This window comes from Misgurnus anguillicaudatus, chromosome 19, assembly GCF_027580225.2.
Source record: "Misgurnus anguillicaudatus chromosome 19, ASM2758022v2, whole genome shotgun sequence".
Lineage (NCBI taxonomy): Eukaryota > Metazoa > Chordata > Actinopteri > Cypriniformes > Cobitidae > Misgurnus > Misgurnus anguillicaudatus.
Window position 1 is genome coordinate 24,822,200 of NC_073355.2, and position 23,730 is coordinate 24,845,929.

Genomic DNA, 23,730 nt, shown 5'->3' on the forward strand with positions numbered 1-23,730 from the left:
CCTAACCCAGAGATATGGCTTTCATTGCTATCGGGCTCCGCTGTGGTGATAGATGATGTTGTTTCTTGTGCCAATGGAGGCGTATCTCTCCGCTCTGCACTTGTATTTAATTAGCTTTCCTATGTTAATCAGGACGATCGTATCGACTTTGTTGTTAGTTAGTCTGTATTTGTTTTTAGATCAGGAGTTTTTTTAAAAAAACATTTCGATCTTGCTTTTTATAATTGGTCTGTATGATGCATCATCCCATGTACTAAAAAGAAAAAATTAGATGCTAAAAACCTATTAATTACCCCTCTTTTTAAAATTGGTGCAATTGGTGTTAGCCTAGAAGAATACACATTAAACAATTTATTGTTATTAGTAAAAAAAGTCATTGAAATGATTCAAAAGGGCAGTGTAAACTTTTCCCTATGTTTACTTGGGACCAAATTCATTTTGTCAGTGTAAGATCTGTTTCCTGTGTAATTTTGAGATAAGGTGAAACAGTTCTATCTTTCGTGCAGAAATTCTGCACGGCATCCTCGAAGTCGGTGCCCTTTACAGAGGTTTTGTCGCGATGGTGTGAGAAGATATTCTTCCCTCTCACTCTCTGCGGTGGAAAGAGACGAAGGGTGGAGGGAGGTGAGGTATGCATGTGGGGGAGAGAGTTCGTCTTTCCTCAGTTTTGGGTCATGTGATCCGCTTGACGGATAAGCCTCCGTGCAGCGGGCAGAAAGCGCTGGAGGCGCAGTGCTGATTAAAACTCAGACTGCTATCTATCATCTAACCCCCCATACCACCCCCCAGCCCCATCCACCCTCCTCCAGCTCCGTCTTCCTCGTTTTCTTCTCTAGCGTGGGCACCACGTAACAGATGGGTTTCCCAGAATCCAATATCGTTCGGTGGGGTAAAAATCCATTTGCATGTGCCCATCATGCACCTACAGAAGACCCTTTCTCTCTCTCCCTTTTTTATATCCTCATCTCTTTTCACCCCTAATTTCATTTCTCTCAGCCGGTCAGATTTCGTTCTTATTGCTCTTATCCTTTTTTTTTGTCTTTTTTTCTTTTGCTGATGGCATTTGTGTCTTTTCTCATTTGCAATTCTGTTTATTGATGCTAATGACACAGAAATTACGCACTTTAGCTTTAATTTACCATCATTAGTGCTTTATCTCTGTGCAAAATGTGTGGTCCTGTTCTAATGCATCCTATATACCCCGCAATTGGGTTTTTACCTAATAAGTATGGGTTATTTATAAGTATACCATTTCCATAGAAAATTGTTTTTTGCTTCGCAACAAAGAGAGAAGAAAGCGAACTGTGTGTGTGGTTAGGACATTAGCGTTCAATAAGTTCACAGCAGGTCTTCCTCTGGTAGCCAACATCTCTCCCCCTCTCTCTTCCCAATCTCTCATTTTGTGTCCTGGTGGCCTGCTTTTGAAGCCCCACAGTAATAGGATTATGTGTGCCATGGTTGACTTTGAAAAGGGAAAATAGAGATGTCGGCACACAGCGTTTTCGATGGGTGCCTTTAACAAAATCACCTGGTAACATAAGGACACCCATGGGTTTCTGGGAAACAGCCTAGGTGAGAGATTACCGCAAAATAGGCAGGCACATAAATAAACACTCTCATAAGAGACGTGCACAAAAATTGTGTGTGTAAAACTCATGTTTTGTTACTATGGAAACACATACTGTGTTTACATATACTGTACAGTGAAAGTCACTCATAAAGAGTGAAGCATGCATAGCCTTTTTTTCACTCACTTTGCATTTAATACACACACAGACTTTAATAATAAGGCTATCAGAACCTTTTGTTTAACCCCCATGCAAGCAAATGTGGAAGCGAGCTGTAGGCTGCAGATTTGCTTTTGTTTTATTCTTCCTATGTTTCTATTCTGTCTAATCCATCACTTCCCTCTCTTGCATAACAGACCTAAATATGCAGCTTCTAAAGTCTGTTTCTATTGACTCCTTCAGTGGTTTTATTGTCTCTCTGTTCCTTCTCAATTATGTTTAAGCCCTTAGCGCTTATTGCAAAAAATACATAATATGTGGAAATCCGAGCTGAAGTCATTTGTTTTGTGATTTAATCTTTTCTACATAAAACATAATATAACATACATAATTTTAAGAACATATCAACTAAGGCCATGTCAAAGATTGAAATCAGTGAGTAAAAAATCTAATTTTTAGATTTTGAGACTTTAGCTTGGATTTTACAGACAGGATCACAAATAGTGTATGTATGTTTGTATGTTATGTACAGTGCTGTGCAAAAGTCCCAATGCCAGAATTAGATTAGTTGTTTCTGCAATGTTATAGTGATCATATATAATTGCTTCTTAGTCTCTTTAATAGAATACATCTAGAAAATACAGGACATTTTTATATAGTATTAAAATCTGTATAAAAATGTAAACTAATGTGCCAAGTTTTTAGGGTAAACTCCCCTTTCACTTGAGCAATAGCAGGAAACTGTAGGATCTCTTAAACCTAAATAAAATTAACTCCTAATTTCAATTTTAAAGGAAATTTGTATTTTTACTTTTGCGCAAAAACACTCAAGATGTGTTTAGTGCCAAGAGAGGTCACACTAAATCGACGATGCTTAAAAAAGACATCTAGGGCCTGTTTACACGAGAATGCTCGAGGGTGAAAACTTAAAAATATTTAATCGGATGTGCCTTTCGTTTACACGGTGACAGCGTTTTTGGGGCTTAAAGACACTCTATGCAGTTATTTTACCTTAATATAACAGCTTCAAAGTTATTTCGGTGGTAAACAAAGTCATAGTAGGGCGAATCATCCTCCTGTTGAAGCTCAGGGAGGACGCCGCTAGCAAAACCAGCAATGCAAGCTTGAGAGAACCGCCCCTGACAAATCTCGCAAGAATCACGACTTGCTTTACGGCAACGACGTAACACAAGTTAGGCTTGTTCGACTTCGTGTGGCGCTGCAAGAACCGACCGCCAGATGACGTCAAAGTACCGCGAGAATGATCCGAGACGGCACTTTGACGTCATCCGGCTGTCGGTTCTTGCAGCGCTGCATGAACTCGATCAAGCCTATAACAACAACTGCACGCGCAAATTTGAGACGTGAGGCTGGACAATTTAAAAGTTAAGAAAGCACGTTCGGAAATGAGTAGGAAAAGGAAAAGAGAATCTGACCGCGTTAGGAACCGGACAAGAGTCCCACTTGGTCAGGTTTTTACTCGTTGGCGTGAGCTAAAAGACAGCACTGGATGGGATGCTGATCTGGCGATCTTGTTGATGGACTATTAAGTAAATCTCTTATTGGAAACTTGTTTGTGGTCCATGTTGTATGTTGTGTTGTTGCGCTTGCTTGTAGTATGTCATGCGATTATCATGACAACAGTTGTCAATATCTCACATAATTATCAGGACATAAATAAGCCTAGAGGTTGTAAATAGTGTAAACATGCACAATTTGCAAACTATTATGATAAATAGCAATAATCATGTATAGTGACATTATAACAACCAATGTTATGAAATAATGCAACGTACACAATTAACATTGTCATGACATTTTGTAATGTTTACAAGAACACAAATGAAATGATACAGTAGACATAGACTATAGACTGTTTTTCTTGTGATTTAGCTGCAAGCATGTAAAAATGACAACGTTATAAGCCAGCAAACGCGGTACTTTATTATTATATGCACTCTACACTTGGAATAAACTTCTTATTATCCTATCACCATCATCTGTAGTTTAGAAGACTATGCAGTAGCCTAATATTTGTATGAAATTGTGAAACATTACCTGGTCATTATCTTCGGAGGTGTACTAGAGTTGGAGTGGGAAATTACGACAGTTGCAAGTATTCTCCAGCGTCTCTAGGGGTCGCTGTTTGACAAAAACGCCGAAAATGCATAGAGCGCCTTTAAAAACCCAAAAATGTAAAACCACCTTCCAGAGTGGAAATCTTAAAAACGATCTACCGTTGCGTCCCTGTCGAAAGGGTAAAAACGCAAAAGCCTGCTCACAGTGGCTCTCGTCGCGTACGCGTTTACGTCACAGGCATGCCTCAGTTCAGGAAAATAACAACAAACATGTAGAATTATTTCCATACGTCAGACCTTCAAGTTGCCATAGCAGCTCTGATAAAAATACAAGAGTCTTTTCAGCAGTTGTACAAAAAATTGACAGCTAGAGAAGGTCCATTAATTACCTCTATCAAATTGTTTATGCGCCAATTCATTAGAGGTTAACCAGACGGCTTTGGAAAAGACCTGGAAGAACAAGGAAGAAGGTTGTACAAAGGCGTGCAGAGTTAGTGTTGTTGTGTGTCAGTGCTTCACATTGCCACCTAGTCGCCTGGAGTGCATACTACATCAAATATCACACACTTTTGCGTCACCATATGCACACAGATTTCCCCATCAAAACACTCGTAAAAATGCGGAATAAAAAGTGATAATGCAACGCCACTTTTGCGGTTTCTTTTTTAGATCGTTTCCGGCTAAATGTAATTTTTTTTGTACATATTTCCTGTATTTTCTGTTTGTATCTTTAAAATAGATTAAAAAATAAATATGGATGGACATTAAAACTTCTAAAACAACAAGTCTGGTAGTGGTGGCCTAAGACTTTTGCACAGTACTGTATGTCAGCTATCATATTAGATCTATGCAGGTTACTCTGTTTATCACATTTTACCATGTTTACCACATTAAACTCACACCCACCCGCCCACACCCCCCAAAAAGTCTGCTGACTTTGCATCTGATTCTGGTCAGAGCTTGTGTAACCTATTACAAATACAGCAAACGGATATAATACTATGCTGTAAATTTTAGTGCCTAGTACCAAGTAATACAGGGCGAACCGAATATCATAAGAACAGATCAGTCTGTGTCATAGGAACAGAAGACTGTGTCTTCATTATAGATTGGATAACTAGACCTTCATTTATCCTCTATAAATATTTAGCATAACAACAGGAGCTGTGGAATTTGGGCACATTCTTATCTTTGATGGATGCTATTATTCTTCTGACCTCCTGCCGATAAAACACACACACACACGGGTGCATCGACCATCCAGCCTGTAACCTTTTCTGAAATACCAGGTGTTTGTGTATGTTTGTGCTTGTGTGTAGTTGTTGTCTTCATAAAAGAGAGGCCGTCCTTGAATGCCACTTGTCAGATACTAATCTGTCTGCTGTTTATATGTTCAGTCATTTAGATGATGAAAACCTTTTTTGAAGCATTTGCTAATTAAACATGCCGTTAGACAAAATGATGTTGGCGGTTAAGTCAGCTTTTTGGTTTCTGTCCTATTGTGCTGGTAAATCAAAACATGAAGCAGCTGTCTACCTAAATAGCTTTTTGGGCATCATACCCCAACAAAATGCTAGGACTTTACCATGATTAGATGATAATACCATGGCACTAATATATAATATTACATACCATTTAAATACTTTATTACCATTATGATATGATCATCATGGTTCCATCAAAACAGTATGGTTCAGGGGTCCCACGGGTCCTTGAAATCCTTGAAACTTTGTGAATCTGTTGGGGGAAATTCAAGGCCCTGCCTGGGAAGTTTTTGAAAATATACATACATAGGTACAGGTCATTGAAAGTGCTTGAATTTATTTTATGCAAGAAGTTTTCTGCAAAAATCCATATTATTCCCTGTGTAGTGTAGGATAATATCTTAAATATTTTAGACTTTTTAGCACACGTGCTGTTCGCTTTAAATGCTTATATCTTCTGTATGCGAATGTTGATACATACCAAAATGCTTTTTGCATACATCTGTTTGACACATGAAAACGTCTCTGGTTACGTATGTAAGAAGGGAACGAGACGCTGCGTCTCCCTTGCCATACTTCCTGCGTCCCTGTAACGGCATCTTTGGAAATATTTCAGATAGCTATATACTTCCTGGCTCCCGCGTCACCCTGTCTTTGTTGTTAAGCCTCACCATTGGTTAAATTTGATATACACATAGACACACTTACCCCTGGAGTTTTCCCCAAAGTGTCACAGCAGTGATGCAGCGCGAGTTCCCTCGAAAGGGAACTGTAACAATGTATCTTAAAAGGTAACACGATGTAACCTTGCTCTCATTTGAAATGTGTCAGTTGAATTTGAGGGTATTAGACCTGGAAAGTCCTTGAAAGGTCCTTGAATTTTAAGTTAACTAATATGTGGGAACCCTAATAGTTTTGCTGAGTTTTTTAAGACATTTACATGACACTTTTATGCATTTGGCAAACGCTTATATTGGTGATTCTCACGAAAACTTGGTTTTAAAAATGTCAAGCATGAAAATGTAAAAATTGCTTAAATTTACTTTTTTTCCCACCAGACATTGAAAAACAAAGTCTGGAGTAAATGGGAACATTAATTTAAAAACTTTAACTTATCATTTAACACTTTTTGTAACATAATTTAAAAAATTAGTCCTAAAAAATCTCATTACCGCAACAGTCAGAAAACATCAACACTGACATATTTTCAAAATGACATGACAAACCTGAAAGAACATAATTTGGAGATTCTGCACATGCATTTAAAATCAAAGTATTATGCTTCTATTAATTAAATTAACATTTAATAAGCATCTGTTGCGGTAATGATAATCAAAATGTCGTGTAAGCATTCTGACAAGACAATATTTCAAATTAACTGTAAAAAAATGATCTTACCTGGTAGCCATCTTGAAGTAACTGGTCCATGTGGTTGGTCACTCAAAATCAAACTTTATTAAAATTCTGTATGTGTGCTTAAACTGTTCTCAAAAAGTGTTGCGGAGGATGAGAACATCAGGCATGGACACATCATTTTCCTATTTTTCCTTCATTATTATTATTATACATGAATATTCAGTAAATATTTTTTCTGTCATCTAAAGTAGTCTAGCAAAACATCCATTTATTTTTTTTCTTAATATTTTTGTGTTCATTTGATTAAATTACAACATAACGCATGTTCAAACACAGCCGGACACATTGCGGTAATGAGAATTTCAGCAGAAAATCAGATAAAATTTACAATTATAAATTATTTTGTTGAAATCACACATTGTGCACGGTAGAACACAGTATTGTGTTAATTCTGATGCTTTTTAATGTTACTATATTACACATTTTAAAGCTAAAATCATTAGTGCCGTGGTGTTTCAGTGGTTTCGTGAGAATCACCCATATCCAAAGCAATTTATAGTGCATTTACAAGTTATACATTTTATCATTATGTTTGTGCCCTGGGATAAAACTCACAACCTTTTAATTCAATGCTTTACCACTGAACTTCAGGAACAATAGGAGCCGTTTCAATTGTGAATCTACGCTAAATACCAAGATTTATTCTGGGCAGAGTCGATCACAATTTTGGTGGCTGAGGTGAAAGGCTTTGTGGGGGAATAGTGATCATTTACAGTACAGTATGTATTTATAGATCGAGCGTGCATGCTAGTGTGCCTATCTTTCTGTATAATTGAAATGGTCCCTTGGCGTGCCCCATATGCGTGATGTACATGTCCATTTAGCTCTCTTCCTCATAAAGGTGATAGTGCTCGTTTAGTGGATAGATTTATTACCTCGGTTCATCTGAAACATATAGTAATGACCTTTGAAAATTATTCTCTCTCTCTCGCTCGCTCTCCCTCCATCTCTCCCACTTGTCTCCTTTACCACATGTCTGCAGTCTCAATTCATTTCCCTTCATTTCATTTGGCTGTCTTAATGGAAGAGGGGAAGGGGAAATAGAGCCCATTACTGGGCTATGGACTTTCATCATCTCTCTCTCTCTCTCTTGCCTTGTCTGTCCCTCTCTCGCCCACCTCTCTCCCATGGGTCTCTAATAGCTAATGCTAATGAACAGAGACATCTTTAACAAAAAGACTTTCAAACCAAAAACAACCTTCTATTTCAGAGAGGAAATTGTGTTTTACGGTTCTCGCTCTCTGTCTGGGCGTGTGTGTAGTTTATCTTAGAGTAGTGCTTATATACATGGCCATGCCAAGTACAATGTATTGACCTCTGGCCTTGGACACAAATGCTAATCAATACGTCCAGCAGTCCAAGTGCAAGAAGTCCTATGGGACGACATTCAAAACCCCCTCGGCTCGTGGTCTAGACAGCGGCCAACCTCTTAAGAAGTCATCTTTATTCTAAACTTCTGATTTGATTCCATCACCTACCATCTAACGCATAGTTTCCAGGTCTATTCCCATTATTTTTCCACTCTACACTTTTCTCAACTATATGTCTAGATGCCTTCTTTTGAAAGGTTGCCAGATCCTCTCACCTTCGTTCCTCTCTAATGTGTGGTCTCTTTCTAAAGGTTTTTGGCTTGACGCTTTTCGCAGCACACTAAGAGTTCCCAGAGGAGCATTCTGATGGAAAGTGTGCCATATTCCTTTACTGTGCCTCCTCTTGCACATTTTCTACTGTCTGGCTTTACAGTTTGGCTACAAACATGGACTTTTTGTATCTCTTTCTCTCTTTCTGTGTGTGTGGTATGAAGTAGATGTTGGTCAGATAAGGGAGTGTTTCATAAGGCTTCTCCAGACGATCTAGTTTGTTTATAGCAGGGCAGCAGTTAGTCCAGTTGTCGAATTGTGAGACTTCAGAAAGATAAGAGGTGTCTATATCAGTTAAGCTTTTAAACAAGTAGTACTAAGCATGGTAGGACTCACTGCAACTATAAGACTGGTTTATGCTATGAAATTGCAACAAAGGAAAGTGTGTTTATAAAATCTTTGGTATCATTACAAAAGCCTTGTTTTATTTACAGCACACCTATATGACAGATGTGAGATGATGGTTGAGGTAGATAATGTCACTTTACACCATAGGAATAATACATTGCACAGAGCTTGGAGACATGAGATTTTATCAGAAGAAATGTTTATGAAAAAATATAATTAAAATCTCTTACAGTGAGTTACCGTAGTTATGTTTACAGGTCATTTTTTAATAAATAGCCAACTATTTCTGGTTCTGATTTATGTCACACAATGCATGTGTTGTTTATGATTAATTATGTTATAGTGTTATAGTTTGGCATGGTAATGTACAATATAATGTACAGTGACAGTTGTAATCCACCACAACACATAAACGGCACTTTCGTACATTGTTGCTTTCATGGTTTTACTGGCTCTGACATAAGAGTCATTTAATTAGTACAAATATGTGCAACATGATGCCGCAGGCAACTATGAAAAGTGAAAGGAAGACTGATGTATGTGCATGTGTGTGTTTGTGCTTAAAGGGATAGTCCATCCATAAAATTTAAATTGCTGGTACCCGTTTACTTGCAATATATAGATCACAGAGTTTATGCAGAATACATACTTTATTAGTCTACTGTACTGAAGATCCAAAATATCAGATGGCCTGAGAGTAAGTAAATAAACAGCACATTTTCATTTTTGGGTAAACTGTTCCTTTAAAAGCAGGTCCACATGTCTCTCCGTATTATGCTAAAATAGCATAGGGTCAATGTTTCTGAATCTTCGGTCACAAATCGTGACCTTTTGCTATTGCACATTTCCCCCAGTCTTCCAAATTGTCTTTTTTCATACAAACAAACACATCCTCTGTATTCTCATTATCATCGCCCCCTTAAGATATATGCCATTTTTATCCGCTGCTGTCATTCAGAAATAGCGTCTTCGCTATCCTAGAGACAACCAACCGGCAGGCAGGTCTGTTTTAAAAACACATACATACAGTAGTACACAACGTGTGCTGTCACTGCAGGCATTCAGCAGAATATTTTCACTGCATGAGTAAATGCTAAAACATTTATAGGTTGAGATTTTGAAATCGCATAGAAAATCCGATTAGTATGCACAAGGACTGAATAAGGTCATGCATGTTTACATTTATTCTGCGTGTACTTATTTAGAAAAAATATTTTTGACCAGTTCGTTCTGATCAATCTAATAAATCTTTCTATCCATGCAAATAAAAGTAGAAAATTTAGATTTTTAAACTGCAAATTAAATGGTGCATTATTAGTTTATATTTGAATTTTAGCCTACAGATTTCTGTTTGCAGTATCTAGTGCTTAACATTATGAATACTTGAGCAGGGCTGAACAGTTAATCAAGTAAGTAATCGAAAATTATGGCTGCTGCAATGACCTAATCACGAATAGAGTCATTTCCAGCATTCCATTCAAGTTTACTCCCAATACATGAATGGTTTCTGTTTACAACATATGTTCTGTAGGGTTGAGCACTGTAACCAATCACTCACATGTCTGTTGAAACCAGAACAGCTGCCTTTTAATTCATATTAATAATCAAGATTACATTTGGCATTTGTGCTTTTATCCAAAACGACTTGCAGTGCACATTTGAAGAGCTCTGATGCAAAAGGAGCTAAAAGCCACCTCTGTCAAAAATTAAATAATGATATTTAACACATGGTATCGGCACGTATTATGCATTCATCAAATACTTTTGCTTCAAATCCACTTAATCCCGGCCTCAGGTCATTCAAATATACTGTAGAATCCATTGGCGATTTTTCAGTAAAGCTCTCTTAAGTGCAGGGAAGAAGAATCGCAGGAACAAGCTGCACAAGTTTTTAACCCGGTTAAAGGAAAACACCACAGTTTTTTAATATTTTACTATGTTCTTACCTCAACTTAGACAAATTAATACATACCTATCTTTTTTCAATGCGTGCACTTAATCTTTGTACAGGACGTTGTGAATGTGTTTGTGTGAGCATTTAGCTTAGCCCCATTCATTCCTTAGGATCCAAACAGGAAACGTGGTGATTTTTTTAAGCAGATAAATAATTAGAACAATATTGTATGGCGGAAGAGCACTTAGTTTGCAGCACTTCAACCTCGGCGCACAGTAACATTATCACTCCTGACTACTCCCCCCCTCGCTCAGACGTCCTTCAAAATAACAGCGCCCGAGGTCAAAGTGCTGCAAACTAACTGCTCTTCCGCCATACAATGTAGTTCTCATTTTTATCCGCTTAAAAAATTGCCATGTTTTGTTTTGTGCCACCATACTCGTGTAACATTTAAATAGGGGAAATATGGAAGTGTTTAGTGGCTTCTAAATTCATCCCTGTTTGGATCCTAAGGAATAAATGGGGCTAGGCTAAATGCTAACACATTCACGACATGCTGTACAAAGATTAAGTGCACGCATTGAGTAAAGATGAGTATGTATTAATTCATCTAAGTTGAGGTAAGAACATAGAAAAATATTGAAAACGGATGTTTTCCTTTAAAGGAGGTTTACAGAATATATTAGAATATGGTCAGAATTTTTGAGTCTTTTACCCTTATTTAAAGACGACAGTGAAGAGTGATGTTTTTAAGGTTTTGCAGGGAAAGACAGTCAACCTATACTAATGAAATGACAAAAATTACATTTGAGAAAAAATAAGGTATTTCAAATACTGACAGTGACCAATAACCTTTCATTGCCATTAAAGTCAAATTACTGAACCCAAACGTAGGAGCCTAACAAAAAATTATAATTTTCAAGAATGTCAGATGCTCTTAGAGGGTTTTGCTCTTCATTCTTTTATTTATTTATTTTCAGTATGCGTGTTCTTTGTGTTCACAATGCTCTACCACTGAGCTATACAGGAGTTTATTTCAAACATATATATATTTTTTTACATATTTTGGAAGTAAATGTATAATACATTTAAGCATGAGGCAGCATGAAAATGGCCGTATAATGTCAAATCATATGACAATCAGTCACAGTGTATTGTGTAGTTATGTCACATGTTATGTAAGTTATCGTGTAACAGTGAGAGAAAGGATGCTTCTTTTGTTTTAATATGAAACATCATGTTTTTACTCCAAATGCTTGTGCATTTAGTTTTTGCTGAGCTTGTTTCAGTTTTGCATGCACAAATTGCCCATGAACTTGCAGTTTTACTCACACCTGCATTTACTGTATGTCCCTCACCCATTTTAGAAAACATAAGCACTATGATATCATCTGTAACCACATTTGACAAGTGTTTTGATTCTAAAGGCCATTTCACACAGTAAAATCGCAGAGCGGCTTCAGCTTTTCTCTTGTATTGGAAGCGTTTCGTGCAGCATTTAGTGCAAATACATTTATTTTCAACGGCGCTTGCCAAAAAAAGTGCCATGTCCAGAGAAGGGACAGGATTTTGGGTGCACGAGTAAGGTGTGTGTGGACCAACTCCGCTTCACCTCTGTAACCGCCACTGTTTTGCCGCTTTCCGCACTTCTCCTATTGAAAAAGAACTAAACACTCGCGGTTGCCACGTACCTTGCGAAACGCCCTTAACTGTGTATGTGCATTTACATATGTATGTGTCTCTTTTTGTCAGAGAGTGTGTGTTTGTCTTTGTGCTTTGACCTTGTTCAATAATATTCCTTTTATCACTATAGAAACACTTAGTGGATCAGGAAATATAATTAGATTACATAACAGTATGATTTACCATTGTCTGTAAACCTATATAGAAGTTAGTATGTTTGTACAGCTTTACATTGAAGGTGACCAGGAAGTATCATGCATAGAAAATCCCCAGAAAAGTACATAAAAGTAGTCCATGTTACATCATATTTAAGTCTTCTGCAGTCGTGCAATAGTTTCATGTAAGAAGCCGACCAAATGATTCACTAAATATCTTCTGCTGCAGCTTGAAAATCTCATTCATGCGATTTCAATGTTATTCAAATTTGGTGCGTCACATGAGAAACAACAACCTTTGGCTTTAGTAATGTCAAACCTTGTGTGACCTGTCTTGACATGTCGTATTTGAATTCTCACAAACGTGAATGAAATTTGACTGCTGCAGTAGAGGAAAAGATTATCAATGAATATGACTTGAATTTCAGCCTTTTCCTTGCACAAAGCTATCATGAGACTTCAGACGATTTGTAGTCTCTCTCTATCCGATCCCTCTCTCTATCTTTCTTATATACACACACACAGCACAGATTCCTCTAATCTCTCTTTATCACACATTCTCACACACTCTCTGACATTGAATTAGTTTGAATTAGTGGGTTCATTGCTATGTAAAGGGGACCTGTGGGGTTTAACCTACTTAGTACGGCGTTTAATAATGTATGAGTGAGATTTGAGAGCAGTGTGCACTGCAGCACAATACAGTGTCTTCACTCGCTTTTAGACTTTGATCTCTCCTTCTCGCTGCCTCCTTTTTTGCTTTTCTCACACACATTCCTGCATCAAACATCTCTAGCAGAACCCCCATGATTCCCCGCATGCCTTCAGGAAGATTCATAATCCCTATTCCATATGGGAGGAAATTTGAATTAGATTTATTTGTGCAGCATTTGAAATCTGTTCTGCGCAGGCTTTAGAGAATGGATGGGTAGCATCGAGCAAAAAGATGGAGGATAGAGATACAGCAATACAAATGGGATTTGTGAAGATGCACGACAGACAGGCTGATAGACAGTGTTTTTTGCTCAGCGCTGCTCTTTGAAACGGTGTTTTTCTCCTCTTCTTCCTCGCATGCATGTGTTTCCAGGTTTTGCTCAGATAGATGGTGTTAATGAGAGTTTCTGACAGACGGTCTGTGTGAAGATGTTCTCGGTGCTCCTGAGGGAACTCTACAGTTAACAAGCTCACTGGGGAAGACCTTGGCAGCATTTTCCCACGCTGTCAGACTGGGCTCGGTACTTAAGAACAACCACTGAGTGTTAGCATTGGAGTCTTGCCTCTTTACTTCAGTGTAAGGGGCGTGGTGTCAGATTTGAGATGTATTGTTAGGGCTTTATACTTTACTATATCGCATTTTAATATAATGATCCAACTGCAGTCTGTTAGGGGCGGTTTCCTGGACGGGGTTAAGATTAATCCAGGACTAAGCCTTAGTTGTATTAGAATAATTACATAGCTTTTACAAACATACCTGACAAAAAACATTACTGGTTTGCATTTACTATCTTGAGACAAAACAATAGTACTGATATATGTTAATGTATGTCAGTGTAGGACGTTTTATTGAATTATTGCAAATTCTTCATTTACATGATAATTTAAGTTTTTATATTTTATATATATTTTTTCCGCATTATTTTTTTTAAAGGGGCATTTCACACATTTCTTAAGATGCCAAATAAATCTTTGGTGTCCCCAGAGTACATATGTGAAGTTTTTATACAGATAATTTATTATAGCGTGTTAAATTTGCCACTTTGTAGGTGTGAGCAAAAATGTGCAGTTTTGGGGTGTGTCCTTTTAAATGCAAATGAGCTGATCTCTGCACTAAATGGCAGTGCAGTGGTTGGATAGTGCAGATTAAGGAGTGGTATTATCCCCTTTTGACATCACAAGGGGAGTCAAATTGAATGACCTATTTTTTCACATGTTAATGGGTTAATCTTTTTCACATTTTCTAGGTTGATAGAAGCACTGGGAACCCAATTATAGCACCTAAACATGGAAAAAGTCAGATTTCCAGAATATGTCCCCTTTAAGTTTTAGTAGGCCCTCAATTTACTAAAATTCAGTGTAGTTTTCATCATTTCGGTCATCTTTATATTTAGAAAATGTTTACAGTTATTGCTAATATTAACTAATATTATACTAACTACACAACCTATTGGAGATGCCAAATTGCCCCTCTCCCAACGTGTGTATGGATTAACTTGTGTGGATTAACCATCACTCGCCATGAATATAGCTATAGATGATGGAATGCCTTTAAAAAGAAACAAACAAACATACAAAAGTAGTTTTCTGTTTTCTACTATACACTCTAAAAAATGATGGTATATTTTCAATCCAGCACTGGGTTGAAAAGGGATGAAGTTGAACCCAACCCATTGGGTTGTAATTTAACCAATGCTGGGTTGCTTCAACCCAGTAGATTTAATGCATTGCTGGGTCAAAAATAATAAAAAATTTGATTAATTTAACAACTTGGTTTGTTCCTTTTTGACCCAACACTGGGCTGTAAATAGACCAGCATTTCTTAGAGTGTAGCTACCGTACTTTCCGGACTATAAGCCACACCGGGGTATAAGCCGCATTATTCAAAAATGCGTCATTAAGACAGAATAACATATATAAGTTGCAGTGGACTATACGTTGCGTTTATTTAGAAAATTATTTTACAAAATCCAAGCCGAAGAACAGACATTTTATCTGGAAAGGCAAGTTATTCAACTAAACAATAGCAGACAGAAAAGCAGGCTGAATAGATGTCTGTACGTTAAAGTAATACAATCAGTTATTTATACGATACACAATAGCATACAGAACTTACCTGCAAGGTTGAATCGGCTAAATTAACCGAACAAGCCAACTAGTGTGAAGTTAGCTTACTCGTCATTCCACATCACTGAATCCATTGAATTACATAAATACAGGAGCAGCATATAGCGAAATCTAGACGGTAATGTTGTCTCTTGCCTCATAAATGTTAAAATTAATATATACTGACTTACAAGGTGCACCTGACTATAAGACGCAGCCCCAGCCAAGATATGAAAAAAACAGCGGCTTATAGACCGAAAAATACAGTACTACTAGTACTTACATGTATATACTGTTAAGCTGCTTTGCAAAATTGTGAAAACACAATAAAAATTTAATTTTTTTTATAAAAAAAGTGAAATGTTAATCAAGTACTTATGTGTGGGAGCAAAGCTCATTCTCTATACTGTTTTTAAGACCAGTGTTGAGCATTCATAATAGTATGTCTGTGTGGGGTACACTGTAAAAAGTTAGATCAACTTAAAAAATTACTTTAATTGGTAACACCTAAAAAAATCACGTCAGTCACGTTTTACAGTTTATGTGGGTTATGATTCTATATCATATGAACACAAACACATTTGTACTCAAAATATTTCCCTTTCTTCCCATCTTTGTCTGTCTTTCCCAGGTCAAAGAGTTTGCTGTGTTGGACTGACTCACTCCGACAGGCTTGACTCAAGAGCATTTTGGGACCTCTGAAGCACCACTTCTCATTTCCTCTTATATGGCATTGTCCTAAAACCTGGGGGATCTGAGTTTTCTCCACCCTCTTGCGAAGAGTCAAGTGTGACTGGTACATAACAGGCTCTCCAACCCTTCGTTTTTTTTATCTGTTCAGCCCAGGTCTAATAGATCTATCCAGCTGCAATTTCAGACCTCAGTGGAGAAAATATAGACAAACAGTGCTGGAATTTACTGCAGCACTTTTGGATTGCGTCCAGAAAGTTACATAACACCAAAGCGGAGACTTGTACACCTGTGAGCTGTCGGCCTGGACCAATGGCGTCATAACTACTCACACACACCCTAGACTGCAAATTATTAACCCATTCGTCTTCCTCAAAGATACACACACCAACCCACAGGGACAACCACATACAAAAATCTCCCAGCTGGAATACCAAAGCAACTTATGATGGGAAAGTAAAAATCTGCTGTCACGGATAGCCAGCACAGATATCTGGGACTCAGTTTTGTTTCTGAGCGTGCCATGTCTGGAAACGGCAACCCCTGCTCGAGCCCTGGAGGATTGGGCACCCCTCTAGGGGGCTTTCCCATGCCCCACTACCCTTACTTCTTTTCTCATGTGCTAGGTGGGCTTTCCCCTCCAGCCCTTCCAGGACTTTCTGTCAGTGGATACAGCACTCCATCTCCTGCGAGTGAGTATCCATGATTTTCTGTTTTTATGGTTGGAAAACTGCAGTATATGATTTAGATGTAACAGTAATTTTAGGAACAAAATGGTACTAAAGAACTATCAGACAAATCATGCAAGGCCTATAGGTACAGCAAAGCTCCTGGAGGTTTTAATAGACTATAATTATCAGACATTACTGGTGTTATATGGATATGCTTGCTGCAGCATAATTAAACAAAGTAAATCTATCCTTGCAGGTTTGTTAACTGCTATTTCTGCGTATACTTTACAAATCACCCAGTGACCATATTAAGATTACAGCCTTGAGAGACACTTGATTAAATACTGCTAAGTGGAATATTGAAGACTAGTTTTAATTTCCTCACAACCACAATGGGATCATTTAAAATCTCCCTTGAGTCTAGTTTTTATAGTTCGATAAAGAAAGAGCTGCATGTGTGCTCATAAATGCATATATATATATAGATATATTTAAAATCAATATGCAGCTAAAGTGTAGAGTTGTTTTGGTACTTTGTTACTTGTTGTGAAGGTCAGGCCACAAATCTGACTGATGTTACTCTAGGCTCTGCTCTGGATTGAGTTTAAAGGCCAAATGTTGATGTAGTTTTTAGCTGTGTCCTCAATTTCTTCCTTGTAAATCTTTGTTTACTGCTTGTAGTTCTGATGATAAAGATTCAGCTACATCAGCTCTATGACAAGATACCTTTATCATCTGCTATGAAAGCTATACAGTGTAATACACAAATATTGTGTGATATTGTGCCTTTATACACCTGGGAATTGTTGCTTATCGGATTGGTATCCAATTTGTTAAAACTGTTCCATTTAAATTAGGCAACATAAATACGCCTTGGCCAAATAGATATCTTCTATTCCCATGCTATTTTATCAGTTCTAGAAAGTAAAGAAAGCAAAGAACAAGTTGGATCGACTTAAACAAATTACTTCAATTGGTAACACCTAAAAAGTCTAAGCTTTTTCAACAAATCACCACAGTTTTTCAATATTTTACTATGTTCTTACCTCAACTTAGACGAATGAATGCATACCCCTCTTTTTTCAATGCGTGCAGTTTAATCTTTGTACAGCGCCTTGTGAATGTGTTAGCATTTAGCCTAGCCCCATTCATTCCTATGGCTCCAATCAGGATGAATTTAGAAGCCACCAAACATTTTCATGTTTTCCTCATTTAGAGACTGTTACAAGAGTAGTTACATGAGTAAGTATGGTATGCATTAATACATCTAAGTTTAGTTAAGAACATAGTAAAATATTGAAAAACGGTGGTGTTTTCCTTAAAATTTTTGACCTAAAGTGAAACATTTTAAGTTGAAAAATCTGTTTTTTTTTAACGTGTGGCCAATTGAAGTATTTTTTAAGTTAATCCAACTTTCACTTTCTACATTGTACATCCTCTGAAATGTGTCTCAGACCACCTACTGAAGTGGTTTGAGTGATCAGATTGAAATCCACAGCCAAAGCGTTTTGGAGGACATGTACACCTGGGGTATCATTTATAAAGCGTGTGTACGCACAAAACGGGGCTGGAAACGTGTGAACGCCAGTTCCTACGCAAAGATCTTGACGGGAGAATGGGCTTGCAGGGTGGGATCTGAGGATGATTCATGTATGCGCACTTGCAGGTGATCTGTGATTTATAAAGGGAACATTGCTTTGTTTTATAAGTTTTAATATTTTTTGGTATGCCATTTTTGGCTTTTGTGCATACGTAGATTTTTAGTAAGGATCCTACGCACAGTTTTATAAATGAGGCCCCAGGTGTTTTCACGATCGGATAGCGATCCCATCAAAGAAAACACATGAATTGACCAGATGTAAAAACGCCCATTGTGCACTTGCAAAAGTGGTTGAACTAATAAAGCAAAACTGACTGTTTCTGTTTACACATGAAAAGATAAATTTCTGGGTTATCGTAAATGGCAGGACATTTTCTGACACATTCCCTAACGCGTGACCACTCACAGCAGATGGTTACTTGACCAATCAGAGTGTTTCCAAAGGAGGGACAGACAGGAGTGTTTAAGACAGACTGGAAAGAGAGGTGCTGCAATAATGTGTTCAAAATAATAAATGTATTTTATTACACCCCAGAAACAAAATCAAGACTGTATTAAAGGGCATAATACAGTAGGCACAACGTATGTACATGATCCCTGCTTTTTCAAAAGCCCAATTGCTGTCAGATCTCATTGGTTTATTCCGCTTATCTCTGGCATCTGTTGTTTGGCCTGTTCTACACTTGAGGTGCAAAAACCACTGGAATGTTCCTGTGCAAAACCAGGATGCCATGCTGCCCACAGCGCCTGGGGTTATGGACGTCCTTATGTGAACTACTTGAACTGTGTCTGTTTGCTTGTGTCTGTTTGTGCATGAGTTTTGCATGCAAGTACTTGATGCTTAGTGAATAAAACCATAACAGATGGTTTCATGAGCAGAGCTGTAATACATACCTATCCATTATTAGGACTTGGATGATATGACAGATGTTTATGTATTAGCCTATTAAAGTATGTTTGCTGTTTGATTAAAAAGGTAATTTCAACCAAACCATTTTTGAGGGTTAATTACAAGTTCTTACAAAAGCTATCACTTAAATGGAACACTTTTATAAAGTACACCTTTGTAGCTAAAGAATGCATATTAGTACCTCAAAGGTGCATAGTGGTACTGTAAAAATACACATTGGTACCTTAAACAGTGACAGCTTTTGTACCTATTTCTAATAGTGAATTTATATTTGATATTATTTGATGTATCACTATAACCATTATATTAGGTAAATAGAAGAAAACTTTTGTTCGGATGCTATAACTGAAAACCTTCAAACCCTTAGCTCATATCTTCAGTAGTAGCATTCCAACAAAGAGAAACAAGGAATTTCTTGGCACGTCAACACTCTGTTGTTATCAGAGGACATTCCTGTCCACTTTGCACACTAGAAATGACGGTACACAATGCTTTGACTCAGCGCGTGGAAGCGCATCTTGAATCAGCAACTGCTGCAGCGGATCCCGCCAAACGCCATCGGCAGGGAGGCATTGGCTCTCAGTCAGCGACAGCTCCCTCCTGGGCCCCGAGCTACTAATGTGCCTCTCTGCATAGCGCTATATGACAAACAACACTCTCATGCTTACGGGGGCTAATTATTACCCGCCCCCTGCCGACTTGCGGAAAGACTCTGCAAGCTGTCGAGCGAGAAAAGGCGCACAGCAAAATTCAGCGTCCCGTGTGAGCAAAGAAGTCGGGGGTGTTGTGGGAACAGTATTATTTTGCTTCCTGAGGAAGATGCAAAACTTTGCATGGTATAACCTCCGATAAACCTATTAGTCAAAGAGACATTTCTGTTGGTTTTGCTGTGGGCTTTGAATTTGCATGAGGTCTGAGAGAGCATGGGTGAATGCAATGTGGATTCTTTATTTATCTTCTCTGAAAGCGTTGAGATCTTATTCCTCAGGAATATGGATGAATATGGAGGTGCCTCTTATTGTACAGATCTCCCATCTTGGTCGCTCTTGACTTGAGCAGGCGCTAGAAGGGTTCCCCAGGGTGTTCGTTGTCACTTTCTGTGCTGTAATGAAGTGTCAACTGCCAGGCATTGAATTCAGCCAGCTGGAAGGCAGGGTGATTAGATTTGGGCTCAGTGGAGTTATGCAGACTTCGACCTCCTCTTTGGACTTCTTAGTTAAGATGATGTATGAGTGTTTCGGTGTGGTTCCTTAGAAGGCAGTGAGATGGTGGGACCTGTGTTCTGCTAATAAAGATTGAAAGGAAGTCTAATTCTTATAGTGCATACAAAGTATATTGTAGTGTTTGCCTTTATTTTGCCCTTAGAAGGATAGTTTGGCCAAAAATGAAAATTGTACTCACCCTTAAGCCATCTAAGATACATATGTCCATAATTTGCGCATCTATTCTTCACAAAAGTAATCCACATTGCTTCAGCAATAAAGGCCTTCTGAGGGTAATTGAGATTTTGTAAAAGAAATATACATATTTAAAACTTTACGAACTAAAATAACTAGCTTCCAGTAACAACGGCATCTTGGACTCCTCTGCATTCGTAGTTTTAACGTAGTGAGCGCACGTTGCAGGTACAAGGCGTAGTGATGTAATGGCGTAGTGATGAAATGGCGTAGTGACGAACACAGGGGGTGGAGTCACAGAGCAGGAAGCAAAACAACAAGTTCAGTCACAATTTTAAACGACAATGGTGGATGATTTCGATATAAGACAAGAGGATATTGAATTATCCTCATCTATAGCTAAAACACGGACTGTTTACATTGTTACACAAGGTTGAGCATTTTGTTGGTATTTTTATTCACGGTGCCAAAAGACAATCTCCCGCAAATTATTGGAAATGTATAATGTTTTTCAGAGAGTGTTTTGGTGGCATGTAAATTTTTTCATCATATGTTTTTTTTCGGTTTCTGAGTTGGGTGTGTAAGATTCCAAATCCAATGCTATGTCATATTAATCAGTGTCTTGTTGACTAAAACATAGCATCGTTTTGAAATCTGTCTGCAGCTCTTAGCAACTTTTTGGTGGGCTTGAAAATATTTTGACCCAGTGGGGTTAATTGTAACACTGTGTTACAACTAACCCCTCATGATATGAAAACCACTAACGTTAGCGTAATTCTTGCCGTTGTTTTAAATAGGCTACACACTAATGATTGCTGGCTGCCAACAAAATAAATGTCCCTGTCTTATCAAAAAATGTCGGTCAAATGTATTTTTGTTCATATCTTTAATATTGATTGAATAAGGTCACGTCAAAGATTAAAATCATAATGAAATGAATGGCTAAACCAGACTTTGATGCTCATTATCTCAGAATTTGATTTTGAAACTGTAGTATGTTAATTACAGACTGGGTCACATATAAAAATTTTTTTGTCATAATTATGCTGCTTTTTCTCACATATAGTATTGAAATATTTGCCTGTAAACTTAATTTTTAGCAAGTGTTACAACTAACCCCCTGCCTGTTACTATTAACCCCAACTATGGGGTAAGTTACGTTTGCACTTCTGTCACGTTTGGTGTAATTGTCCAAGAATGGGAAGTACTAGAAACAAACTTCAAATGGTAATTTGTAGCAGAAATGTGTGTGTTGCTTGTGTAAAAATATAATGCTTCTCGGTGATTTTAGTCCGGTCTGAATGCTCCATGTCAGTAATCATTACGGACAATGTCAGTAAAGATTACGGCAACTTATACCTTCTGTAAAAAGGTCCGGGGAAATTAACTTGGGTAATACTAATCCAGTGCGAATAGACAAGCTCTAAATATACACGTACATTAGAACTTGCATTCTAGGCGGAAAAACAAGTTAGTGGCAAGTCAGTTCCTGAATACCACGACACAGACTTTAAAAAAAGTCAAATTTGTTGCGCGAGACACGCTGCGTAATCGAGTTACCCCTCCCACTTCTTAATGTTTTACTTAGATTTCTAATCGCGTGCGAATTGACCAATATTACAGACGTCCTGTGGTAAAATTACATTGCGCCATTTACAACCCACCCCCACCCCCTGTAAAATGAATCACGTTCGAATAGGGCTTAAGACTAAAAAAATTACTATAGGAGGAGCTATATGAGCTATAAAGACTAAATGAGGAGCTCAGATGCTAAAGCCTCTAAACGCCACCTCTGTCAAAAATGAGATCATGATATTAACCGAATGCTCTCGTCATGTATTATACGTTCATCAAATACTTTAAATCCACTTAGTCCCGGCCTCAGGTCATTCAGAAATACCGGTTTGTTGGCAGAAACAATTAAGAGTCAAGAAAACGTCAGACATACGTCAAAGGGCTTTGTATCTAAGCTCTTCATATCTTACTACATAGGATTACTTGAAAATGACAGGCAGGCGTGTTTGATTGTGGTTAAAACTGAACTGTGTAGGACAGGAGTTAAATTGTCCTGATCTAGGTGATCAGTCACATTGCTATTGACAATGATTAATGGCACTTAGCATTAAAATGAACATGTTAGGATAACCGCTAGTTTCTCCTGCCAGTTTCCCAGTTGTCTGCTCTTTCTCTATTAGTAAAGATCAGGCTAATGAAGTGTTACCCTGGTCAGGCCTTCCAGGCAATGTGTTTAGCTGTTACTCCATATATCTTTTAACAAATCTTGGCTGATGTTATATATATATAGCCCTAATCTTTCACAGCTCAGTTTTCTCTTAGATGCAAACATCTATTCTGCCCTCACCCCCCCTAAGTGCCACTTGAGTAAAATATAAAACACACAAAGTGGATAGCATTAAAAAAAAGAAAACACATCACCAATCCCTGCTTCCTTCCCTCCAGGGCCCTTGTAGAAAGACAAGGACAAAAAATATTGAAAGCAGGCTGACTTTGTTCTGAAGGGAAATGAAGATGACTCTTCAGAGTTCAGTTTATTCCTTTTAAATATGTTGCATCTGCTCTCTTATAGGCTTTTTATAATCCACAACAGCAACAGAGTTTGCTAATGCGAACATGAATATATTCTTATGCTGTTTAATTTCCCTTGATATTCAGCTGCCCTTTGACCTATTGAACGTCTCAACGTCATTTGACCAAACTTGCACAAAAGGAAAATTGTGCTTCTCACACTAAATCTAGTACGTCTGTCTAGATTGCCATTGCCAAACAACACCTGTCTATCCTGCTCCAGCTGTCTGGAACACGTTTTGATAGATGTCAGGCACCGGTCGTTCACTCTTTCCCCACAGCGTGTGTGCAGCGATGGGCCTGTTGCTGTCAGGGAGCTTCCCTGGTTTCGCTCTGGCTCCTGAAAGTGTGAAAATGCCGTCTATCCGCTCTGGCAGGGCCTGCCTGAGTCGTTTAGCTTTCGGATGTCAAAAGGATTCCTGTCTACTCTGAATGAAGAGCGGACTCCTATTGTTTGTCAAGCCTGCTGTTTTTCCTCTTCGTCACAGTGGATATTCTTTATGCTGGTCGTGTAGATGATGGATCTGCATTTGGCAGCCTCCACCTGGGCTGGGCGTTCAGCCTGCGGGCTTGTCAGGGTGATATTTATGTCTACTAACCTTCCGTCCAGGCCCACCATGTCACTGGTTCA

At 38.2% G+C, this 23,730-nt stretch overlaps 1 protein-coding gene across 1 annotated transcript in view; it reads left to right on the forward strand.

The window, feature by feature from the left end:
* The window catches only part of rarab (retinoic acid receptor, alpha b), a 109,821-nt gene that overhangs the window by 31,136 nt on the left and 54,955 nt on the right, over positions 1-23,730 (forward strand). The window contains exon 3 of the mRNA XM_055193775.2: positions 15,877-16,627. Within this exon, the coding sequence (XP_055049750.1) occupies positions 16,459-16,627 (169 nt within the window). The 5' untranslated portion in view covers positions 15,877-16,458. The remainder of the gene's footprint in view (positions 1-15,876; positions 16,628-23,730) is intronic.